We start from the raw sequence: 23,181 nt of genomic DNA on the forward strand, positions 1-23,181 counted from the left end.
ATAAAATGTTAATAACCTACAGGGTTATTAGGTTTTTATATGTCTTTAATTTTCTAAAATTTTAACAAATTAACTAATGTGTTAACAGGGTGGAATAAAATATTCGTCGTACCCGCTAAATTTTTAACCTGTTTTAAACTGATATTATCCTACCCGTTAAGATAGGATAGGGTAGAGGGTATCGGATAATATTGTTTGTATTTGTAATACATTTAAAAACAAAAGATTAGTATTAAAGGGTTTCTTGCAATATAGATGAGTAATCTTCGCCTTTTTGTTTTGTATGCATATTATATATATATTCTGGAGTCGAGTAACTGAAAAAACAGGGGGTGCATTAATATGGATATTACGGTAGATTACAATAAAAGAAAATAATCATTTAAATTAGAAATTAAAAATAATTACTGTTTACGGTACGTAATTGCATGAGATAATCTTGGAGCATAAATTTCGCTTCTCCCTAACGAAAACATTAGTAAGCATTTAAGTCAAACGCTGTGATTATGGTTCCTGGCAAAAGATACGAGTCCTGTCATCCGTTTTCATTCACTCGATGTTTCAAAATTAGACTGGCAAGGGTTCATCGTTGACCAAGAAAAGCTTTCCATTAACAGTCATCGTATGGGGTCTAAATATATAGCATTCAATATCATAATAATATCAATCAAGTCCTACGGGACACGGATTACCATTGATGTCTATATAAGATAAACCCGCTCGTCCTTCTTACACACCCAAATATTTTAAAAACTAATATACAGTTCTCCACCAAAAGACAAAGAAGCTGTAATGGTGACTCAAAGAGCAGCCCTAGTTTTAGGGTTTGCGTTCATGCTTTTCGCGACAAGTTGTTATGCGGTGAAGCAGCCCGATATCTATATAGGACCAAAACGACAGCGGGTTTTCATAACGAATGGGCTCAAGTCGGAGAATCTCACGTTTCATTGCCAATCCAATGACGATGATCTCAGCGTCCAAACCCTGGTCCCGGGAGCGATGTGGGGCTTTAAATTCCGAGTAAATGTTTGGGGAACTACCCAGTTTTTCTGTAGGTTTGCGTGGCCCGGCATCGATTTCCGGTATTTCGATATATATATTCAAACAAGAGACGTGGATAAGTGCAACGATTGTTGTTGGAATATAACGCCCTACGGTCCTTGTCGCTGCACTTGCTTTGGCCCTTGCGACAACCTCGCGTGTTACCATTGGAACCCAAAATGATTCTTCGCAATATATTGTACCGCTTTGTACTATCTTTGTCTTCTTTTTTGGCAAATTAATAAGGAAAGGGTATTATAAAACAAAAAATTATCTCTCCCTCTGGAATCAAAGGCCAGATTTAATTCATTATACTGATCCTATTTTAAATGTTGCCTAAACTTCTCGAATTTTGTTTGGTAAATCAATTTATTTGTGAAAATAAATTATATACTATAATTTTGATGCATGAGAAAGAAAGAATAAAACATGCAGATAGAGAAACTAAAATATAATTTGATACCAATTGGAATCTGAAAACATATAGAGTAAGAGCGTTAAATACAATAGTTAAAATCTGGTTTATAGTTTTTGATAAATTATAGCAACATTTCTCAATATTCGGGTGTACATACATAATATAGACTACTGACGTTATGTGTGGTTAGGGATGGCAATTTGGGCAGTACTCATTCTAAAAAGGTGAACGGCTAATATATGTCAAAATTTTAACGGGTCTGGGTCGAAGTAATGGATATCATTTGTTATTCTGTACTTTATTACTCGATACCTGGCTCGTTATTTTAAATATTTAAATAAATAATACATATTCGAAAATGTAATAATTTTGCTTGGTGAGTAATTTAGTTGTGAAAAGATACTTATAACATACTAGCTCGTTACCCATTCTCTTAGCGTGAACGACTAAGCGGGTAATATCCGTTATCATTTTAACGTGTCCCGGTCCGAGTAACGGATTTGTTATTCTGTACCTGTATATATATATATATATATATATATATATATATATATATATATATATATATATATATATTATGGGTCCATTAAGATAATAGACAACTTAAATATTTGGCATTGTTAAATAGTCAACGTTTCGTAAATCTTAGGTATATAGCCACAAAGATGTCGTGACCCTTTCAAAAAAATTTATGCTTTCCAGGTTTGTCCATCCTTTTTTATTTCATAATTTTCATTTAAATTTTGGTTATTAATTCAACAATTTTTTTTGAAAATTTGAATTTCAAACTCCCTTATATTTCCAAAAATATTGAAAGCAGTTATTTCGACATTATTTCGTGGATTTCCGATAGCATATCAATGCTCAAAAAAATACGCAACAATTATTTTTCTGATTTTGTGTTATTTAAAATTGTAGTTCACATTTATACATATTTACAGATATTTACATGATATTTACAATTATTGACACATTAAAAGATATTAACACATTTATTATACGTTTTTATTTGAATATTTTTGTGAGTCATTCATTTAAATATGAATTGTATTACTTGTTTAAATTTAAAAATTAATTATTTAGTTGACTTAATCGTGTTAAGAGGGGCGATTTATCAAATTCATTTAAATAGCCAACGTTTGGGCGAGAATAATATGTATGGGTATTCTTGTAAAACTGAGATTTTAAATAAAACGCAGTGGCTATTTACTTAAGATTTACGAAACGTTAGCTATTTAGTAATACCAAACGTTTAAATTGACTATTTTCTTAATTAATTGATATATTATAGATTCACTTAATTAAAATAAATAATGTAACAAAAAAATCGAATACAATAATATCATTATCCATATATATAATTTAATTAAAAGCAGAATCAAAATGTTCACTACATCAAAACAGTTATATATATATATATATATATATATATATATATATATATATATATATATATATATATATATATATATATATGTATACTCTTTGACGTCAAGAATTCGAAATTAAACGGTTACAAAACTCTTGGAAAAAAGGATCGATTTATTAAGTAATATTGGCCTCATATTCACGTCTTATCCGATTCAAGAAAAGGATAAAAGTAGAATACAAAAGTCAATGGTAAAGAAAATAAATTCTATAGATTAAGATAGGAACCTCTTTAGAACAATATCAATGAATAATATAACTTAAATCTTCCATTATCGACAAACTATTTATAGATAAAAGTATTTCGAATTCTAGATCCGAAAACGAGGGAGTAGGGCCATGCCGCTACCACCGTCGCATCTTCTCCTCCTGCTTATCCTTCTCCGTGCTGCAACATGTTTATGAACATGCTGACACTACAAAAAGTACTTTTGAAAACGAAATAAGAAAAAAAAAAGCGACAATTCGCTTAGTCAAGCAAAATCAATGCATTCTGACGTAAAAATGACATATTTTTTAGATTAGAAGCGACATTTGTCGCTTCTAATATTTTCCCGCCAATTAGAAGCGATTTGTCGCTTCCATACAATCGAAATTTTTGACTCCTTGCTTTCTCCTCCAAAATTTTCAACTTTTAACAAAACGATGGGAATATGGAGATGGGGGAATGCAACCATTGCTGTTGGAAAGTCGTGCCTAGCGGCATGTACTGATGTGCCTTTGAAGGTCCCTGCAACATCTTGGATAATTGTTTTGGTTGGAACCCGTGATTCTTACTAGTAATGTGCAAACATGAACGAAGTCGGGATTCTAGATTAAGGAAGCTAATATGCAAAAAAAGAAAAAAAAAAGTTTAGGAAGAGTTAATTTATAAATATTTAAAATAAAAATAATAATATTTAAGAAAAATGGACAAAAAGTGAAAAATATTTTTTTTTTTTTTTTTTTTTTGAAAGGGGGCCTCTGAGCTGGCTGTAGCTTGTCTATGCATTCAATTTTTCAAAAGCCAAATAAAAATTGTTATTGATTTATTATTTTGTCAATGTAGTAATCAAGATTAGTTCGATTGTTTTAACTTACTGTCCCACATACGATTCGTACAAAAATCTTTGCTTATCATGTTTATTATTTTTCACTTTTCAATATACTATAATAGTATGCCTTAAACATCATTTTCTTTAAAAACGTCTAAATATAGCTGTTTTCGGATCACTTGAAGCTTTTAAGTCGATATTATTTTTTTAATTAAAATATTACATATTTGTAAAAAGTCTTTTGATGATGTGTAATCTATGAATCAACTGATTGATTTGAAATACGTTTTATGTCTAGTGGTTATAAGGTTGAAATAAGAAAGTTCATGATATTTAACATGGTAATATAACCTACCATAGCTCAGACACGTGTTATCTTTAAGGTTCAATCCAATACAAGTGAACGCAAAGATCCGGCATATGATATTTAGCTATTTTTTAAAAGTAAGATGGATTATAGAGTTATTGGTCTAATCATCCCTATTAATAATAAGATTACGTTTATTGATGAGGACGTAATGGCTGCTAGGGGTGTTCATCAGAATCGGTAAATCAAACACCCGATCATCCAAATCAAATTGTACTATTTTTTAACCCACCCCTTAAAACTCGAAGAAATATGGATTAACCACCTCAAACCGTAAGCACTTCGGGTTGATTTAGTTTTTGATATTCATGAGATTTGGTTAAACCAAATCAACCCGATGCGTTAGATCAACAACATTTTCTCACGAAAAATGCTATCTAGGTAAACAAAAAACAATAATACACCATGTGCTTTATGATTTCATAATGAAAATATATTTAAATTAGTTCATTATTTTGTACACTATTTTGTACACATATCTTTGTGCTTAAGACAATTGGTAAATAGATAATACAAGTAGACTCGATATGATCATAACGTATTTATAACTCTTTTTTTTATATAGATTTTTCACGAGGCGTAGATTTTTTTTTATGGAGTATGAAATCTGAGATGAGACATGGTTATTTATTCGCAATATTTGCATTTTTTTTGTTGAATTTATTAAACGATTCTATTTTATACATTTGTTGTGATAAATTAACCCGAACGAACCGGCTTAACCCACCCCAAATGAACCAAACCAAACAAACCTAATTATTAATGGTTCGGTTTGGTTTTGATAGAAATGACAAATCGAAGATTTCAAGTCAGATTAATGATGCGTACAAACCTGAATAACTCAACTCGATGTACAAGCCGCCAAACTCAGCAACCAAATGAGGAGGGGTTTGATTCCCTTTGGCCGCTATTGAATTTTTATTAGTCGATGCCCAATAAAAATAATTCCCATTCTTTATCTCTTTAGTTTCATTTACTATATAATAAAAGTCCTAAATATATGCTAATTTATTTTTCTCATATTTTTATCACACTCTCCCACCTACTAATTATTATTAACAAAATAAATGTTTTATTTCATATATATTTTAAAAATTAAAATTAATCCGTCTTACTTTCTATTTTTTATGCGGTTTTATATTATTATCAGTTTTACATTAATATTCTTAAAATTATTATTGTTAATCGGAGTTTAAATATGCAATATATATATATATATGTATATTATATGTTTTTTTATTATTAATTTACATTGTTCGATTTTTGTAATTCATCAATGCACTATATGTTTGATGAAAGTCCAAAATTATTTTTGCAATTGGCGTTGTAAAAATAATAAATTATTCCTTTAATCATCTTAGTGTAATTTTATTTTGGAGGCCTAGATAAGTATTTTGTATCTTTAATTTTTCTCATATTTTTTATTCAGTCCCCCTAAATTCAATTCTTGGCTCCCACCATTGCCTAAGCTGACCACATGGGATCCCGCGGGACCCAATTTCCCATATTATTGGTATCACGTGGGAAATGGGAAAAACTCATATTATAAAATATAGTACCAGGACTTTTTTCCGGAACCATCCGGAAAATGGGACAGAACCGAGATCCTCGTCTAGCACCGTTTAGTATCACATTTTTTTAAGTCGTATCTTTTTACTTGCTATTTAAGTTACTCAACATATAAGTCATGTTTAGGGTATCAAATGGAAAAAAAAAAAAAAAAAAAAAAAAAAAGCATTTAGAGACTGTGTAACCAAAATAAAGGGAACAATTGTATATATAAATTCTTTTTACTTTAAAAAAAAAAATACAAAATGAAGGGTGTAGATAATTATAAAAATTCAAACGAAAAACAAAAAAGCAAACAGCTAGTTAAAAAATTCAATGAAAAAATACATCATGATGTTCATTCTTCCTCGTCGGGATCAATTCCGTAATAAGCGTTTAAATTATCATTTGAATTCTTTGTCATCTCTTGCACTCGACATTCACCGAGATCCCAATCTTTCGCAGACGTCAAGATCTCAACCATTTTAGATGATAATGACATTCTTCAATCGTCGAGAATTCAGCTGGCAGAACCAAAAGCGGACTCTGACGAGACTGTTGAGACCGGGCTAGAGAAAACATCATGAGCCATGCGAGATAGGATTGGATAGGTATGTTGATTTTTTTCCACCACTTCAAGAAATCCAAGTCTTCTAATTCATGATCGAAGTGTTTCCGCAATACTCGGCTACCTCAATTGGTAAATGGGCTAGCGTCATTGGAGAAGAAATACCGATGTTCAGCCTCTTCTTAAGTCACGACCATTGAGTCTCGTCAGATTCATCATCGTTAACGCGATCATCGTTGATTTCATTGATGGGATCTAATGCCGGTTGTGAATTATTGACTACAACATGATGTACTCGTTCCAGGGTCGGAGACTCATCGTTAAAGTCCGGAATTGAGTCCTCCCAATCATTTGGAAGTGTGTATATATGCCACCAATTATTTGAATTCGTCGAGACGGAGTGGATCGAGATGGAGGAGTGTGATGTGGTTTGATTCGCGTTGGGTTCCACCATTCATAATATATGAGAAAAGAAATGATAAAGAAAAATGAAAGGAATGGACAACGACATGCAGGAACTGGTGTGTGGAGATTAAATTTTGATGTGTACAGTATTTCTAGAAACATAATGTGGCTTTTTCATACAAATTTTTTAATTTATTTTTTGAAAGTTGTAATTCCCGTAAAATATGGGACGGGACCAGGGGATCTCATTTTCCGGGTTCTACATAACCAGCTTTACTACCTACAAATACATTTGTTATAAAAAAAAAAGTCATATACTAATACCCATAATTAACTCTAAATATATTAGAATTAAAGCAGACCATATGCAACCGGGAAATGGGTTCCCCTGGTCCCGTCTCATATTTTGCGGGAAATAGGATTCTGAAACCGTAAAATATGGTACTGAGAAATCTCGGAACCATTTTCCGCGGTACCGGGAATTCGTGGTATCATATTTCGCGGTTCTGGGATTCTCATATTTATTTTTTTTCATTTTATTTAATCATGAATGCATTTAAAAAAAATTCTTATATTTTGAATTAAAAAATACAACTTTAATAATATGATACTAAACGGGGTCCCAGTTCAGTTCCATTTTCCGGATGGTTCTGAGACAAAAGTCTCGGTACCACAATTCATAATATGACTTTTTTCTATTTCCCAAATATTACTAATAATACGGGAAATGGGATCCCGTGAGATCCCAAATGGCCATCTTATTCATAATTCAAATATGAATTGATACAATGTTTTTGTTGACCCGGCCTTTATTGAGAAATATACTCTCATAGCAATGAATCCAGACATCGATTATTGATTATGAAATATTACGACTCTATCATTTCAACAATATCTTAACTGGGATTATTGTCTACAAACGCTACATACACTCGAATATTCCATCGCTTACAGCAATACCATGGCAAGATGTAGTACGAACACAACCCTAGTGGCAGCAGCCACAGTAGTAGTGCTGGCTCTCATGATGACGACAAGCTACGCGAAGATCCACTTGACACGCCACACTCGCGTGTTCATCACGAACCGCTTGGACGTCGGCGGTCCGGCTAAGAGCCTCACTCTCCACTGCAAGTCCAAAGATGACGACCTCGGTTTCCACACAGTCGCGCCGGGGGAGACGTGGAATTTCGACTTCTACCCGAGACCTGTGGCCGGGACGCTTTTCTTCTGCAGCTTCACGTGGCCCGGCGTGAGTGAGACCAAATACTTCAACGCCTACCAAGAGAGTCGGGACATGGGGCATTGCAACCATTGCTGTTGGACAGTCATACCGAACGGTATGTGCCGCTGCGCTTGCGAAGGTCCATGCAACTTCTTGGACAATTGTTTTGGTTGGCACACGCACTGATTCTTACTAAACATGTATTGTATCTTCCAAAAGCCCAATAAAATTTGTTTATGATTTTATTTCGGCAGCTATCACTGATATGCATTATAAACCAAAAGAGTAATGAAACCTTATTCGTGAGGCTCAAAATAAAAAAGGATATGATAGCTTTAACTCTTCTATTCATGAAATATACAGTATATTAACACCTCCAATAGGGAAATACAATTTTTTTTTTTTTTTTTTTACTTGCGACTAGTAAACTCAATTGATTGGCACTGCATTTTCATCTGAAAGAAATCATGACCAGTTACCCCAATGGTATCCCTCAAAAAATAAAAAGGAAGTGAAATCGGGTAATCACGACCCTAAATAAGATTATCAGATTTGTTAAGCGGATCAAGCCTATACATCCGTAATCTTCTTCAATAAATTCATGGCGATTCATTTAACTTCAATGTATGTGTTATTTTTTAATGTAAATTTTCAGTCTCTAGATCCGATCTCGGATCGAAGTAGTGGTTTTTTTTCTATGGACGTGGATCTCAATCAGAGTTTCTCAGAGATGAAAGCATCTGAGAATACAAAGGTAGAAGATTCCCGTATAACTTGAAAAAAAAATGGTAGCCCACGATCCTTGTTGTAATTGTGTCTGTATCAGACACGAAATCAGTAAGGAGCCAGAAGAGATTATAGCCCTCCTTCGGTTTTTTTTTTTTTTTTTTTTTTTTTTTTTCATTTTTTGCCATTTTCTAAATTTTTTCTTTTTTACATTTTTTTTATCCTACAACTTTATAAATCTGCCTGACTTCAAATTTTTTTTTTTTTTTTTTTTTTGCATATTATCCTCTATAATTTGAATTTTTGGCTTCGTCCCTTTCTGTATGATCCACTTTACATTCTTTTTTTAAGAAGTTTTGAATTTTCCTTTGAGTTTATTAGCAACCTTTTTTTAGGGTAATATAGCTAAATAGCCTCCTATAAATATACAGTTTTGGATATGGCCAACATTCTGTTAATTTTGGGTAAACGGCCGGCCCAATTTATTTACACGTACAAATATACCAAAATGTCCTCATAACCGTTCCCGCCCATACAGGCTACAAAATAAATTAATTAAATCAATATTTCATCTAATAACTACCGCGGTTATTACGCTCTATCTTAATCAATACCAAAGATACACAAATATTCTCTCTCATTCAACCACAAATTCAAAAATCCCAAAAAAAAAAAAAAGCAGAACCAGATTCATGTCTCCCGAAGTCTCTTCCTCCGCCGAATCCCCTCACCACCACCACCATAACCCCTTGATAACCCCTTGACGGCGAGATCTCCGGTCCACAGACACAACAATTTCGGCTCGACTCCGATCCCGAACGCCTCCGATAACCGCCCTCGATCCTCCTCCGCCAATCGCCGCCGCAGACAGCTCGACATGGAACAAACCCTAGGCGAATCCGATCCTAATTCCACAGCTCCCACTCCTCCTTCGTCGCCGCGAGCTCCGATCGCCTCCTTGGAGGCCAATTAAAAAAACGCCCCTCCCACCAACCTCCGGAAACAGAGGCTCGCGAGGCCGATGAAGGAGAACATCGGAAACCGCCACACTCCGGTCCCGCACCACCCGCCTTCGAAGAAATCCATGGCCCGGCCCGACACTCCTGTGTCGATGCTCTCCGCCAACCTGGACCGCTTGATCTCGGTTCCGTCCAGGTTCAGAGCCACGCCTCAGAGACCCAACAACAACGCCGCCGCCTCCGATTCGTCCAGAGGCATTTGCAGAGGGAAGGGAGAGGAGAAGAAGGCGAAGACGACGACGTTTGACCTGAAGCTTGACGGCTTCGATGCGGCGTCGAAGATAAAGGTGATTAAGGAAGTTAGGTCGTTCACTGATTTGGGGCTGAGAGAGGCCAAAGAGCTTGTTGAGAAAGCTGACAAATACAATGTTAATGGACAATAAATACAAAATTCATTTACATGTTATTTGTACTGTAAATAAGCTGACAAATCAATTAACGTGAAAATTTCCATTTACACGTCCAGAGTTTCAGGGAATCATCACCATTAATGCCGATATACACAGACCAAAACACACGTCCAGCATAACTAAAATGCAATAACTGCTTTCCAAAAAAAGTTTATTCCGAAAATAAAAACCATTTCGGTACATTTCAAATTTCAAATTAAAACTGCCTCAATTTAAAAATGAATGCGCAATTAATAAGGGCAATTCAGTAACAAAAAAGCAGTTAATTTCCTGCCACGTAGGCGCAATGGCCATTTACAAAAAATTAACCAAACGTTGGCTAAAACACAATTGCCACTGTTTTTAAGGCTTATCTGGCCAATTGTTTCTTTTTTTTATCTTTCATTAAAATATTTATGTTTGTCATTTTATTCCTTAAAAAAATATATACATATTGTACACTAGTTTCATAATATGTGAGATGACTTTTTTTTTCAAACTAGTTGAAAATGTTATTTATGATTTAACTGTAGTATATAATGTTTCGATGATAGTAAATTTCATTTACTATGCTGCGAAATAATTTGAAAAAAGAGCATCAAATACATATGAATATATATACGGAAAAATATGAAATCGAAAGTCAAAAGACAATTCTAAAATTAAATTAAGGGAGAATAACATATATTTACTGATTTTTTTAAGTGAAATGTCGAGTTTAACTTTTGGTTTTCAAAAATTTCGAGTTCATACCTTTTGTTTAACTAAAATGACGAAATTATACCATGAAATGGATAAGAGTGTTACAAATATCATTTTCATTAATGTTAACTCTTATATAAGAAAAACCAAATAAAATCCAAACCAGTATCCTAACTTGCAAATTCTTAATTTTGAATTAAAAAAAATAGCCTTAAAACGAAATTAAATAGTAAAATTCATATCTCTCAAAAGATGACGTCTTTATGTGTTCTCCACGATCCAGAGGGTATGAACTTAATATTTTATGTGTTATCCACGATCCAGAGGGTATGAACTTAATATTTTTGAAAACCAAAGGTTAAACTCGACATTTCACTAAAACACATGGTATATATGTGTCTTTTTTCCATAAAAATTATTTGCATACATGAAATAAAACTAAGTGATAATACTACTACAATTTTGGATTTCTACAAGGTACAGATCCATTGTAGAATGTTTCTACAATTGTTTTGCACTGTTGGAGAAGCCTCTATTGTAGAAGACTAATACAACTGTACAGTGTACCATTGTAGAAGGATCGGATCCTACAACGGTTGTTGAAGAATCTACAATGGATAACATACCGTTGTAGAAGTGTTGCAAAAAAATGAAAAACTCATTGCGGCGAGATCTCCTACAACGGTACATATTGTCGTAGGCGGTAAAAATGTATATTAATACACACAGTTAGTATACACAATTAATATACAAATTAAGCATTCGATTGTTTGTCATTCTCAAGCGGTTGTGGTGGTGGCGGCGCCGGATATATTGAGTAGGAGCCATATGCGGTGGCCACTGTAGTAGTAATTGGTATGGATAATCATGGTATTGAAGATATGAAGGAAACTGCACCTGGTTCTCTTGGTTGATGTCCCATCGAGCGTAGAGATCGTTTAGTTGGTCGATGTGTGCAGTGCCATATTGCACTTATTGGTGCATGTACTGTTGTGTGTGTTGAAAAAACGTAGACGAGATAGTGGACGCCGTGAGCAATGTAGTCGATGGTGACGGGTTTGATCACCGGTGATGCTTGCAAACGGCATACGGACTCGTTGAGTGGTGGTTCCTCTTCCTCTTCCTCTTTTTCTAGCTCATTAATCTTGTACCTCTCGATGGTATAATCCGTAATTGGTCATTGAACATTCTTGACTGTATCCAATTTTGTCCGTCCTACCCCAGCCTTTAAATAAAGGTCGTTGATGATTGATGAATATGGAAAACCGTGTCATTTGTTACTATAGTCGATCTTCTTCATCCAATTATAGATTAATCGACTGACATTGATAGAGTAACCTCTAATAACACAATACAAGAGTTGTACATGATCCTCGTTGAGTCAGGTGAAGTGGGTGATTGGAAAGAGATGAGCACAAATAAAATAAATCCAAGTTTTAGCTAACTTGTTCAGTTGATCACGCTTGAGTATCATCATTCCTTTGTCAAGGACCCAAGTCTCTCCTGGAATCGTCAACAACCTCACCATGTCGTCATGGTTGCAATCTCTTAATTAACGTCGATACTCCTCATTGTCGTAATCCATATATGGGGTCTCGAGCAAGTTGTTGATGGCTCCGACGTTGAAGTCGACACGTCTACCCCGGACAATCACAATATCTCCCTCACTATCCGGTAAGTTCGCGTATAACTCGTACACGAAGTTAAAGTTCGCTTTGTACTCGAGATAAGCACAAAACTTCCCCCAAGAATGACCTAGGATAGTGTTATGGATTTGGCCTCCTATACTAATGTTTTGCTCACCTTTGATCTCCGCTCAAGGATCGGAGTGCGTAATGTGAGAATGTCACAGCGTTCCTCACCGGCCTTGCTATTAAAGGCCCGGTCATTATACTTTGCTTCAAGTTCCGGTTGACGACCCTGCTTAGATTGACTTTTGCTGGGACCTCTGGAAAAGCCGGGTTTGTCAGTCGCAGCGCATGCGAGAGTTTTTGTTTGACCCATGTTTCACCTAATTGAACAAAATCCAAAACATCTTCAATCTCAACATCTTCTCTAAAATAAAAAAAAAGCCTATAATTTGAGTATATCTCCACTAGTTTCAACCAAAAACATAGATTTCGATAATATCTCACATAAATTTCACCCGAAAATAATATCAATTCCAAAAAATAACTAGTTTTTTTTTTTTTATACAAAAACTCTATTCAAACCTCAAATTCAATACAATGTCATCCTAATTTCAAGACAATCTCACATTCTATCTCAATTCCAACTCAATATACACATCAATATCTCAAATTTCAATTCAATTTCAACCTCAAATTGAAAAAAATGTCAAATTCTAACTCATTTCAACCACAATTCCAAACAAAAAATTCATTTTGAACCTAAATAATACACAAAATACATATAAAAACATTCTACATAAAGAAATTAATCTTACAAAATTCTAATTTAGTGTATTAATCTGTCTAATTTCAAAAAACCCTAAATTAGTTTATGAATCAAATTTCTTAAGATCAACACATACAAATTAGGAAAACACCATGAACACGGACCGAATAACTATATAAAACACATACCTTGATGAAGGAAATCCGTGGGAGAGAGAGAAAGAGAGGCAAGACTGAGAGAGGGAAGGGAGAGGCGAGTCTGAGAGAAAGAGAGAGAGAGAGAGAGAGAGAGAGAGAGAGAGAGAGAGAGAGAGAGAGAGAGAGAGAGAGAGAGATAGAGAGAGAGAGAGGAAGGAACTGCAAGATGGGCTCGCGGCGGCAAGAAATCTCCAAGCGGCGGCAATAAATCTCCAAGCGACGAGACAGCGGCAAGACGATAAGGAGATTATAAAGAGAGAGTTGAAAAACAGAGAAAAGGTTAAGGGCCGAGTGAAAATAAAAAAAAGGCACTACTACAAATTTAGTTTTCTGATGCGTATGACTATCACGTGCGACTAGTCGCATCTAAATGACTTTCGGGTGCGACTAGTCGCATCAGATTGTCAACCAGAAGTCCAAAAAATTTCGCTAAAATTGTTTTTTCTTTTGATTGTTTAAAATTTTAAGCGGGCCAATTCTCCCCCTCATTTTTTCATTCAGTTTTAAAATGGGTGGATTTAAGTGATTTTTATCACTTGGCCGACAATCAGGAAGAAGAAGAAGACGGTTGAACCGAGAGAGAGGGAAAGAGAGTGAGAGAGAGAAGGAGAGCACGCCACCAGCCGAGAGGAGAGAAACGCCGGCCAGCAGCTCCTCCACCAAGCCGCGCGCGCGCCACCAGCCGAGAGGAGAGAAATGCCGCGTGTCTTAGGAGCTCTGGCGAGCATCTCCGACGGTCTGGGTAGCTCAACTCTTCAAGCAAGGTAGGAATTTTTCTTGGCTGAATTGAAGAACTCGAAAATTAGGGTTCATATTCCAATTTTGGGGTTTTCGAGTTCTATGGTGATTTATGAGGAATTGAGTGTTGTTGTTTGAGCTTGATAATTAATATTGATAACTTGAACTCGAATTTCTTGTCTTGGTTTTAATTTGGCCGAAAATGGGTTAAGGGTATGAACTTGTTTTGGGGTTCTGATTTTGAGCGTGAATTGTTGTGTGTTTAGTTGTTTGGGAATGATTGATGAACGTTAACGTTGTTTGAGGCTATGATGATTTGGAGGTTTTGGAATTGTATGGTTTGAGTTTTGTTGTGGCCGTGTGTGACTTTGCCGTGGGTTTGGTTTGGGTTGGTTGTGTGTTTTTGCCGTGGGTTTGGTTCTGAGAATCGAGTATTAATTTTTTTTTAAAAGATAAAGATCATCAGATGCGACTTTTCGCACCTGATAATCAAGACTTTCAAGTGCGACTTGTCGCACCTGATAATCAAGACACTTTCAGGTGCGACTTTTCGCACCTGATAATCAAGAGGATTATCAGGTGCGGACTTTCAGGTGCGACTTTGTCGCATCTAAAGTCGCACCTGAAAGTACTTTCAGGTGCGACTTTTGCACTTTCAGGTGCGAAAAAAGTCGCACCTGATGCTATATTTTGTATTAGTGTTTTATACTGAAACCCTAAATTTTTATCGATAGCTCGCCGCGGCGAAAAGATAAAATCGCCACGGTGATATTTTCCAGAATGTCCTACAACGTTATAAAGACCTCGCGCCCGGCGAAGTATCTTTTGCGCTGCAACGAAAAATGTAAATAACCTATAGTTATACAATGGTACAGAGTACCGTTGTAGAAAGATATCGCTGCGGCACAGCGTGGCCACGGCGAGATCCTACAACGGTACACTGTACCGTTATAGAAGGTTCAGAATGCGTGGTTTTTTTTTTTACAACGCTACAACAATTTTACCCTTGTAGGATCTCGTCTACTTCTATATACTACAGTTGTACCATTGTAGTATGCTTCTAAAACGGATATTTAGGTGCGACGTTTGGTGCGAGAAGTCGCACCTAAAATGTCGCACCTGATAGTGATGACTTTCAGGTGCGACATCAGGTGCGGACTTTTCAGATGCGACTGTGTCGCATCTAAAGTCGCACCTGATGATACTTTCAGGTGCGACTTTTGTCGCACCTGATGCTATCAATTGTACTAGTGGAAGTATCAAGCTTCTACAACGGTACAGTGTACCGTTGTATAATCTCATATTTGTAGTAGTGTAAACTTTCAATTAAAGTTATTTTAATAGATTAATTATGTGTTCTTTATCATATATATATATATGTATATATATGTATGTATGTATGTTTAAAATTCTCTATTCATTCATACTAAATTTATCCTTCAATTATACAAAATTTGATGCAAAACAAAAATAAAACAAAAAGAAAAATCCTTACATATATTGTACATATTCCTGCAGTACATATATTGTACATATTCCTGCAGTACATATATTGTACATAATCCTTACAATTTATCCTTCCATCCTCATCGAGGATTTCCGTTACTAATAATTCTAGATAGATCTTTATTTTGCATTTTGGAAAATAATAAATTAAATTTATTCCAAAAAAAATTTCAAAATCAAACTGAACCGATAGAATCTCATTCATAATTCTTAAGGAAAATTTATACATGAACCAACTATTTGAAACTAATTTATGAGTAAAATCAGCAAAATAACTTAAGTTACGTCGTCATTTTTTTTTACGTTGTCATCAAAACTTTTGACCATTAATATAAGCAATTTATGAATTAAAAAAAAATCAATTACACGATAAAATAAATTATTGAAATGTGGTACTTGCATATTTTAACTATCTCACTAGTTTTAGACAAATAATCTTAACTATTTTCTAAATTGATTATTAACTACGTTACCAAGAGTTTTTTTTTTTTTTTTTTCCCCCAACTCATTTTGGTTTTATAGATAGCGCAAAATTCGGAAGGTATTGGTTTCACTAGTATTGATTGTGTATTTTATGTACTTGTGTAATAAAACTGTCCTTAAACATTAATAATTTATTAGCGATTAAGGTCCCTGGTGTACAGTTGTTATTGAGCTGGTGCATGAACTTCCATAAATAAATTCTCTTCATTTCTATCAAAATTCACAAAATAAACGGTATATGGCGTTACCAATGTCCTCATTATATGATTATAATTTTAGTGACTTAATTTAAATGATTGATGTGTAAATACTCGACTACTATATAAAACCGTGACTTCATTTCTGAATAACATTTACTACGATCACAAAATACAATATATAATTAAAACGTCACAGAAAAAACCTTCGACCATCATCCATCTATATATACTCAAACACCAAACAAACAAACAAAAACTCACCGAAAAAAAAAATACAAACACCATGGAAAAGACAAAGATTTCAACGAAAACCCTATTTGTGACGCTTCTCTTCGTGCTCTACGTGACAAATGATGTGGTGGCTGTAAGAACCGACTTGGTGCGCGTGTCCACCAAAAACGGGTTGGAAGGTGGGAAGAACCTGAGGATCCACTGCAAGTCGAAGAGCGATGATCTTGGAGAGAAATTGCTGACTCCAGGTGCCACGTGGATGTTCGAGTTCTACCCGAACGTGTTTGGAGGGACGGTCTATTCCTGCAGCTTCACGTGGGACGGCATAGACTACCGTTACTACGACATCTACGTTCAAGAGAGAGACCAGAAGATCTGCAACGCCTGTTGTTGGACCATCAGATCCGACGGTCCTTGTATTTGCGGTTCCACTAATTGCCAGCCTTGGGGCAATCCTCGCATAAGTCTCATCAATTAAAATACATATCTATGTGTTACCAGGGAAACGCATTATTATTAATATCGTTATCGAAAGTTTGGATATTTCTTGATTGAATGTTTTTTTGCTTACTTTTAGTCGGATGTTTGGCATGGTATTGTTATGGTTTTCAATATTATAAGCAAGTTGATATAACTCTGGAATATTTTATTTAGCAACTGATTTATCATCGGCATTGCATGAGATAAGAACCCACCACCACTCAATCAAAATATATACGAGATTATTACTAGATCAAACTACACGCATAGTTTTAGATTCAATAAAGAGATATAATTATTAGTGTTTATTTGTACCGATTATTTTTTTTCATAAAGATAAAAATATTTCCATAAAACTTTAAATAATTTTTTTTTTTAAATTTAAATATTTCTGTACATGTCTCTATATATTCTTCATCCGGACTAAAATATATTAATTACGCGGGCATACTACTTCTATATATATAATATGATTAATATGATTTACTTATTATTACTATCAGTATTATAATTAATTGACTCAATTTAAATTATGTATTAATAATATATTGCTACGATAAAAACATAACTTTACTGTAAAGCGCCGATACATGATCCTAATTCTTCCCTCCTAGTTCTTCCTCTTCCCGAAAGAATAATAGGCAGGTTCTAGAAATATAAAGCCGATGCATGAATAACATTACTGCCATCACAAAATACATATAATACAATTAAAAAGTCAGACAAAAACCATCAATGACCATATCATTGATCTATAAATACTCAACTCTATTCTAATACCACATTCACACAAACAACCAAAAAAAAAAAATCACAGAAAAAAATACAAACACCATGGCAACGACAAAGATCTCAACGAAAACCCTATTTGTGACGCTTCTCTTCATGCTCTACGCGACGAGTGATGTGGCGGCGATAACAACCCAATTGGTGCGCGTGTACACCACGAACGGGTTGGAAGGCGGGAAGAACCTGAAGATGCATTGCAAGTCGAAGAACGACGACCTCGGAGAGAAACTGCTGACTCCGGGTGCCACGTGGATGTTTCATTTCCACGTGAACTGGTTTGGAGGGACGCTCTTTTTCTGCCGATTCACGTGGGATGGCATAGACTACCGTTACTACGACATCTACGTTCAAAGTAGAGATCAGAATATATGCCACGACTGTTGTTGGATCATCAGATCCAACGGTCCTTGTACCTGCCCTTGTGGCCGTTCTTGCGACTTCACTCATTGCCAGCCTTGGAACCCTCGCAGGTCTCTCGTCAATTAAAATACATATCTATGTGTTACCAGGGAAACGCATAGTTACTATTAGTATTGAAAGTTTGGATATTTGTTGATGGGAAGTGTTGCGTGATATTGTTACGGTTATTCAATATAATAAGCAAGTTGATATGATCCTAGCAAACATATATCGGTGCCTTATGGAAACATAGAACTTATCGAATAGACCTAGGGCTTATCACTATGAATGAGATTTTTTTTTACGGAATTTTTACATGGTTATCTTTTTTGAGCTTTAATCAGGTTTTCGGAAATGGAACGAAATCAACAAGAGATCCTACACCCCGAAGCTCCAGCGTTTCAATAATAATTTTGGACCGAAATTACGTGTCTGGTTAAAATAAGTCAATACTATGTTTACACTGAAATTGCATTTGAATGGCATGTTCTTGTGGTATATATAAGGAAAGATCAGAAATACTACATATGGACACATTAATAAAAAAAACATATCTCTCTAATTTTTTAAAAAAACATTAAAACCGTTTAAATACCTCAAATAAATGAAAATATGGTCAGATTGTAGCCAAGATCATCATCAATTCTCTCCAATCTCTCGTAACCAGGCAAACCTGTAATAAACAGGCTCTTTATTTGTGGAAGGTTATATAAAATTATAAATATTTAGGCGATAATATTCTATAACAATCCATTTTCAAAATTCAACGCCTGCATATAATGAGTCCCGTTACTGGCGCCCGCACACACATCTAAAAACATAAAGGTCTCACGCACGCTAAACTATTCCATATGAACATAGTAATTAATATTTCTATTGATAACTGAAAGTATTACTATTGCCAGACAAAAAAATGTTACTACAGTTATTCCGTGAAAAACAAGCAAGAGTTCCGAGCGAATAGATATTGGGACTTAATGAACTAGACATAATTATCTCTAAACACGTCTAGTAAAAATGTGAGAACACCGATTGATTGATCGTGCTGAATAATAGGTGAAGTTTATGGGGTTGAGTGTGTGTGTGTGAAAAATATGCTCCTCTTCTAGCTCGTTCTCCTCTTCGCTCTTTATAGAGGTTGGGGGTCGGCGCATGTGGGTTGATTGGATCTATCGATTATTTAGTAACTACCTACACTTGAATGGAGTGATGTTTATTGTTGTCGGTCATTCTCAAAAAACGCGAAACATTAAATTTTGCGTAACTTGCGCCAAATCCCGAACTCTACAGGCTCGACGGGCAGGGTCACTAAAAAAAACCCACCGAGGTCCACAAACAGAAAAGGCCCATCCAAACGGCCCAAAAAGTCGAAGCCCAAGCTCCCACATGGAGCAGGAATTCGCCATCGCGCCCGCGGCGCGCCGCGCCAGTGCGCGCCCTGAAGTCGCCTCGCGCGCCCGAAACCCACGACACGTTCCCCGAGGTGCATCCAGAGGCTCTCTTAGGCCTCCGCATTCACCATAAATACCCCCTCTCATTGAGTGGGAGAGACACACTCATTCTTCTCCAAGATTACTCACTCTTAGAGTTCTGAAACACCGCCGGAGACTTTTTGAGCACAATTTCCTCTGATCGAATGCTTAATCTAGCGTACAAGCTGCGCCTAGGGTTTTCTACTAAAAATCCCCTACGCGTCCCACGCACAAGCTACGTCTGAGATTTTCTACTAAAAATCCCTTACGCGTCCAACGCACAAAGCTGCATCCGGAATTCTCCACTAAGAATCTCCCACGTCTTGTAAGAGAGAAAATACACATTCTCTCTCGGGTCACTCGATCTTAGAGTCCCGAGACGTCCCCAAGGACCCCTCTGCGCCGTGTCTCGTCTATCGAGCACACCGTCCTGGCTCCGCGTCTCACATATAGCGTATACATATGTTTTGAACTATGTTCTGACTTGATCCCGCGTTGTGGGAGCGTAGGCAGCTCACAAGAAGCATAATCACATACCCCATCCCCCCCCCCCCCCCCCCCCCCCCCTCAAATTACCCCCTTCTATACTCTGAGAACACCTCCGACTAGAGAGACCTCAACTTGAGACTTTCGAGTTCACACCCTTGGCTCGGGTGCGGCCACTTGGTCCGGCCTTGGGTCGAACCGCCCAAAGTTGTAAATCGTTGTTCATTTTTGTGCAACAACATTTTGGTGCTAGAATGAGGGGACTTCCCGACTTTCACAGCCCAAAATTCCTTCTAATCATCTTCTTCTTTTCTTCTAAAAACTCTGCTTTCTCAGACTTGAAAAAAGATGAGTAATAAACTACCCACGCATTCTGATGGCGTTAACAACTGTGATAATGCTATTGGGACCAAAAAGTATTTTTTGTGCTCCCGAGCGCATGGTGACGAAGAGTCGCTCCCCGAAGAGAGCTCGACCCATTCACCATCTCAATCTCCAGATAGTTGGCACGACCGCATTAGGGAATTGGAGGAGGATATCCGCCAACTAAAGACGACAAATGCAAGGTACCACTGCCGACTGGCTGCAAAACGACCTATGCCGGTAATCCTCCCGGGGAACCCGAGAACCCCAATGAGGAAAGTCGTGACAGCAAGCCTAATTACGAGGACATTGATGCTTCGGAGGATATTGAGACTTCTCTCACTAAGGACGGGGGACTCTCCTCCGTGAATGAAGCCGGTCCTTCGGACCTCTCACCTAAGATGAGGGACGGACCTGTAGCCTCCCAAGAAGGGAACTCCTGACATTCGGCCTATGACCGACCTGGTCAAAGGGAGAATGTTCCGAAAAGCGGCACGCGAAGAGCGCGACGTCTAAGACGAAGCTTGCACATCTTAGGGATTGCCTTACCGCCCAGTGCAACGAGCGTGGAAAAGACCTAAGAGAGCAGCTAAGCACTCGGACAAACATCCCTTCGGAGCCCTTAACTAACGGGAATCGCCGCACGAAACAAGGGTCAAATGAGAGGCGGCAGATGATTCCTCCCGAACAGGGAGTAACTCTGACTACCAGTCTTGACGTGGTCACCATGATACATACTCTTCAAAAGGAAGTGCAAGATCTCCAAGAATACGGAGTAGGAAGAAGCGCCTACGAGGTTGTTGAGGAGAATTCCTCGCCTTTCATGGTCCAGATATTGGCTGAGATATGCACGAAAAATTTTAAACTCACGAACCTTGCTCCCTACGGGATAGCGGATCCCGCTTACCATGTCCAGCATTACCAAACCTGGATGACGATGCAGGGCGTCGCTCCCGGCGCCATGTGCCAATCTTGTAGTCTTACACTCGCCGGACCCGGCTTCGAGTGGTTCAAGAACTTAAGGTCGGGAAGCATCCAATCGTTCAAAGATCTGAATGACACGTTCCTGGCACGCTTTGCTACATCTATGATCCAAAAGAAGACCAAGGTGTACTTGCGGTCAATCAGGCAAGAGAGTAGCGAATCTCTTCGACGATACCTCACCCGATTCACTGAGGAATCGAATAAGGTTGACCGTTTTGACGACAATCATTGAAGGCTTGCGCACAAGATACTTCCTTAAATCCGTCGTCGGCTGTGTCCCTTCCTGCATGGCCAAGTTAATGACTCGAACCAAGACCTTCATGGGAAACGACGATTACCTCGACGGCCGCAACAACAGTCAAAGCTCTCGCCGCCGAGACGAACCTAGCCAAGAGCAAGGCGACTCCCGCAAAAGGCAAAATAAGGGGAATCAGGCTTCTAACGGTTAACCCCTGATGTCCCAGAAACCGCAACTCTGGGAAGACTTTAAGGGTTACTCATCGTTCACACTATTGAACACAACGCCGGATAGAATCGTGGCTTTGGAAAGTGACAAGTTCACCACTCTGGCTCCAATGAAAAAAGACCCTGCGACTCACGACCGGTCTAGATATTGCGACTTCCATCAAGAATACGGTGTTGGAATAAATCTAGGATTAAGGATAATTCATCGCTTCTAGCAAGAGGCGAAATATAAAAAATTTATTTAAAACATGTAAAATGTTTTTACTACCTAGACAAAGTGCATGAACATATAATTTAAAATTTAAAAACTATAAATAGTTTTCACTCGGTACCAACCTCGTTTGAAACTTGAGCGTTTAGAAGCCTTTGGAAAAGTTGAATCGCTCGTCTCCCCACTTAGCTTGTCTCCTTCGTGTCTTCTTGAATCCTAGTAACCACGATAGTTTCTACTACTAGAATCTTCGAGTTTAGAAAGGATTTAGTGTGTGGGCACTATTAAACACAATGACTCAAAAACTAGTCTTAGAGCCAAAGAGCTAATACAAAACGCTAGGTCTAATGAGGACCTAGGTTCCAAAACAAAAGAGCAAGAAGAGAGAGAGAGAGAGGGATGGGGTTGGCCAAGTCTAGAGAGAGAAGCTCCCAATCTCAAAAAACTTGTTTCAACATTGTGAATGAGGTGTAGTATTTAGAGGAGAAGTGATTGCCTTGAAGAGGTAGTTTCCTCTTTAATATTGAATATCACATATTCATAAGCACAATCTTTATTTCCCATTCCTATCATAATAATACCAAGGTTGGAAATTTGTTTCCATTTTCCTCTAGTTAGCCGTCCATCTCATAGCATATATTCTATAAATTTGTTTCCTCTTTTTCGGTTTGGCAAGTATCTTCATACATCAATGCACAAAATAATTTCCCTTTCTTTTATTGATGGTCACGGTTTTTATCCCTCTAGAACAAACTTCTAGATGTTTCTTTATTTGTTCATGACAATACAAGAAAAGCCCATGTAGAATTTTTACATAAAATTCCGTAAAATGAAATTCAATTCTCAAGGCCCAATTCTCATTGTTAGCCGTGTGGATCCACTTACATTGTCAACATATGACAATATCCAA

General features: G+C 36.8%; 3 protein-coding genes and 1 pseudogene across 3 annotated transcripts; all 4 read left to right on the forward strand.

Moving 5' to 3' along the window:
- Positions 1-792: 792 nt before the first annotated feature.
- On the forward strand, positions 793-6,838 carry LOC149393752 (S-protein homolog 20-like). Its single transcript, XM_089618145.1, has 2 exons — positions 793-1,082; positions 6,709-6,838. The coding sequence occupies exons 1-2, from the start codon at positions 793-795 to the stop codon at positions 6,836-6,838; spliced, it is 420 nt and encodes a 139-aa protein (XP_089474271.1).
- Positions 6,839-7,770: 932 nt separating this feature from the next.
- Positions 7,771-8,220, forward strand: LOC149393753 (S-protein homolog 5-like). Its single transcript, XM_089618146.1, has one exon. The coding sequence runs from the start codon at positions 7,771-7,773 to the stop codon at positions 8,218-8,220; it is 450 nt and encodes a 149-aa protein (XP_089474272.1).
- Positions 8,221-16,674: 8,454 nt separating this feature from the next.
- LOC149393754 (S-protein homolog 5 pseudogene) lies at positions 16,675-17,100 on the forward strand (annotated as a pseudogene).
- Positions 17,101-17,936: 836 nt separating this feature from the next.
- On the forward strand, positions 17,937-18,698 carry LOC149393755 (S-protein homolog 5-like). The gene is made up of 2 exons (XM_089618147.1): positions 17,937-18,361; positions 18,635-18,698. Exons 1-2 carry the CDS (start codon positions 17,937-17,939, stop codon positions 18,696-18,698), a joined length of 489 nt encoding a protein of 162 aa, XP_089474273.1.
- Positions 18,699-23,181: the final 4,483 nt, after the last annotated feature.

This window comes from Urtica dioica, chromosome 6, assembly GCF_054948205.1.
Source record: "Urtica dioica subsp. dioica isolate 48M chromosome 6, U.dioica_male_clone48M_v1_H2, whole genome shotgun sequence".
NCBI classification, from domain to species: Eukaryota; Viridiplantae; Streptophyta; class Magnoliopsida; order Rosales; family Urticaceae; genus Urtica; species Urtica dioica.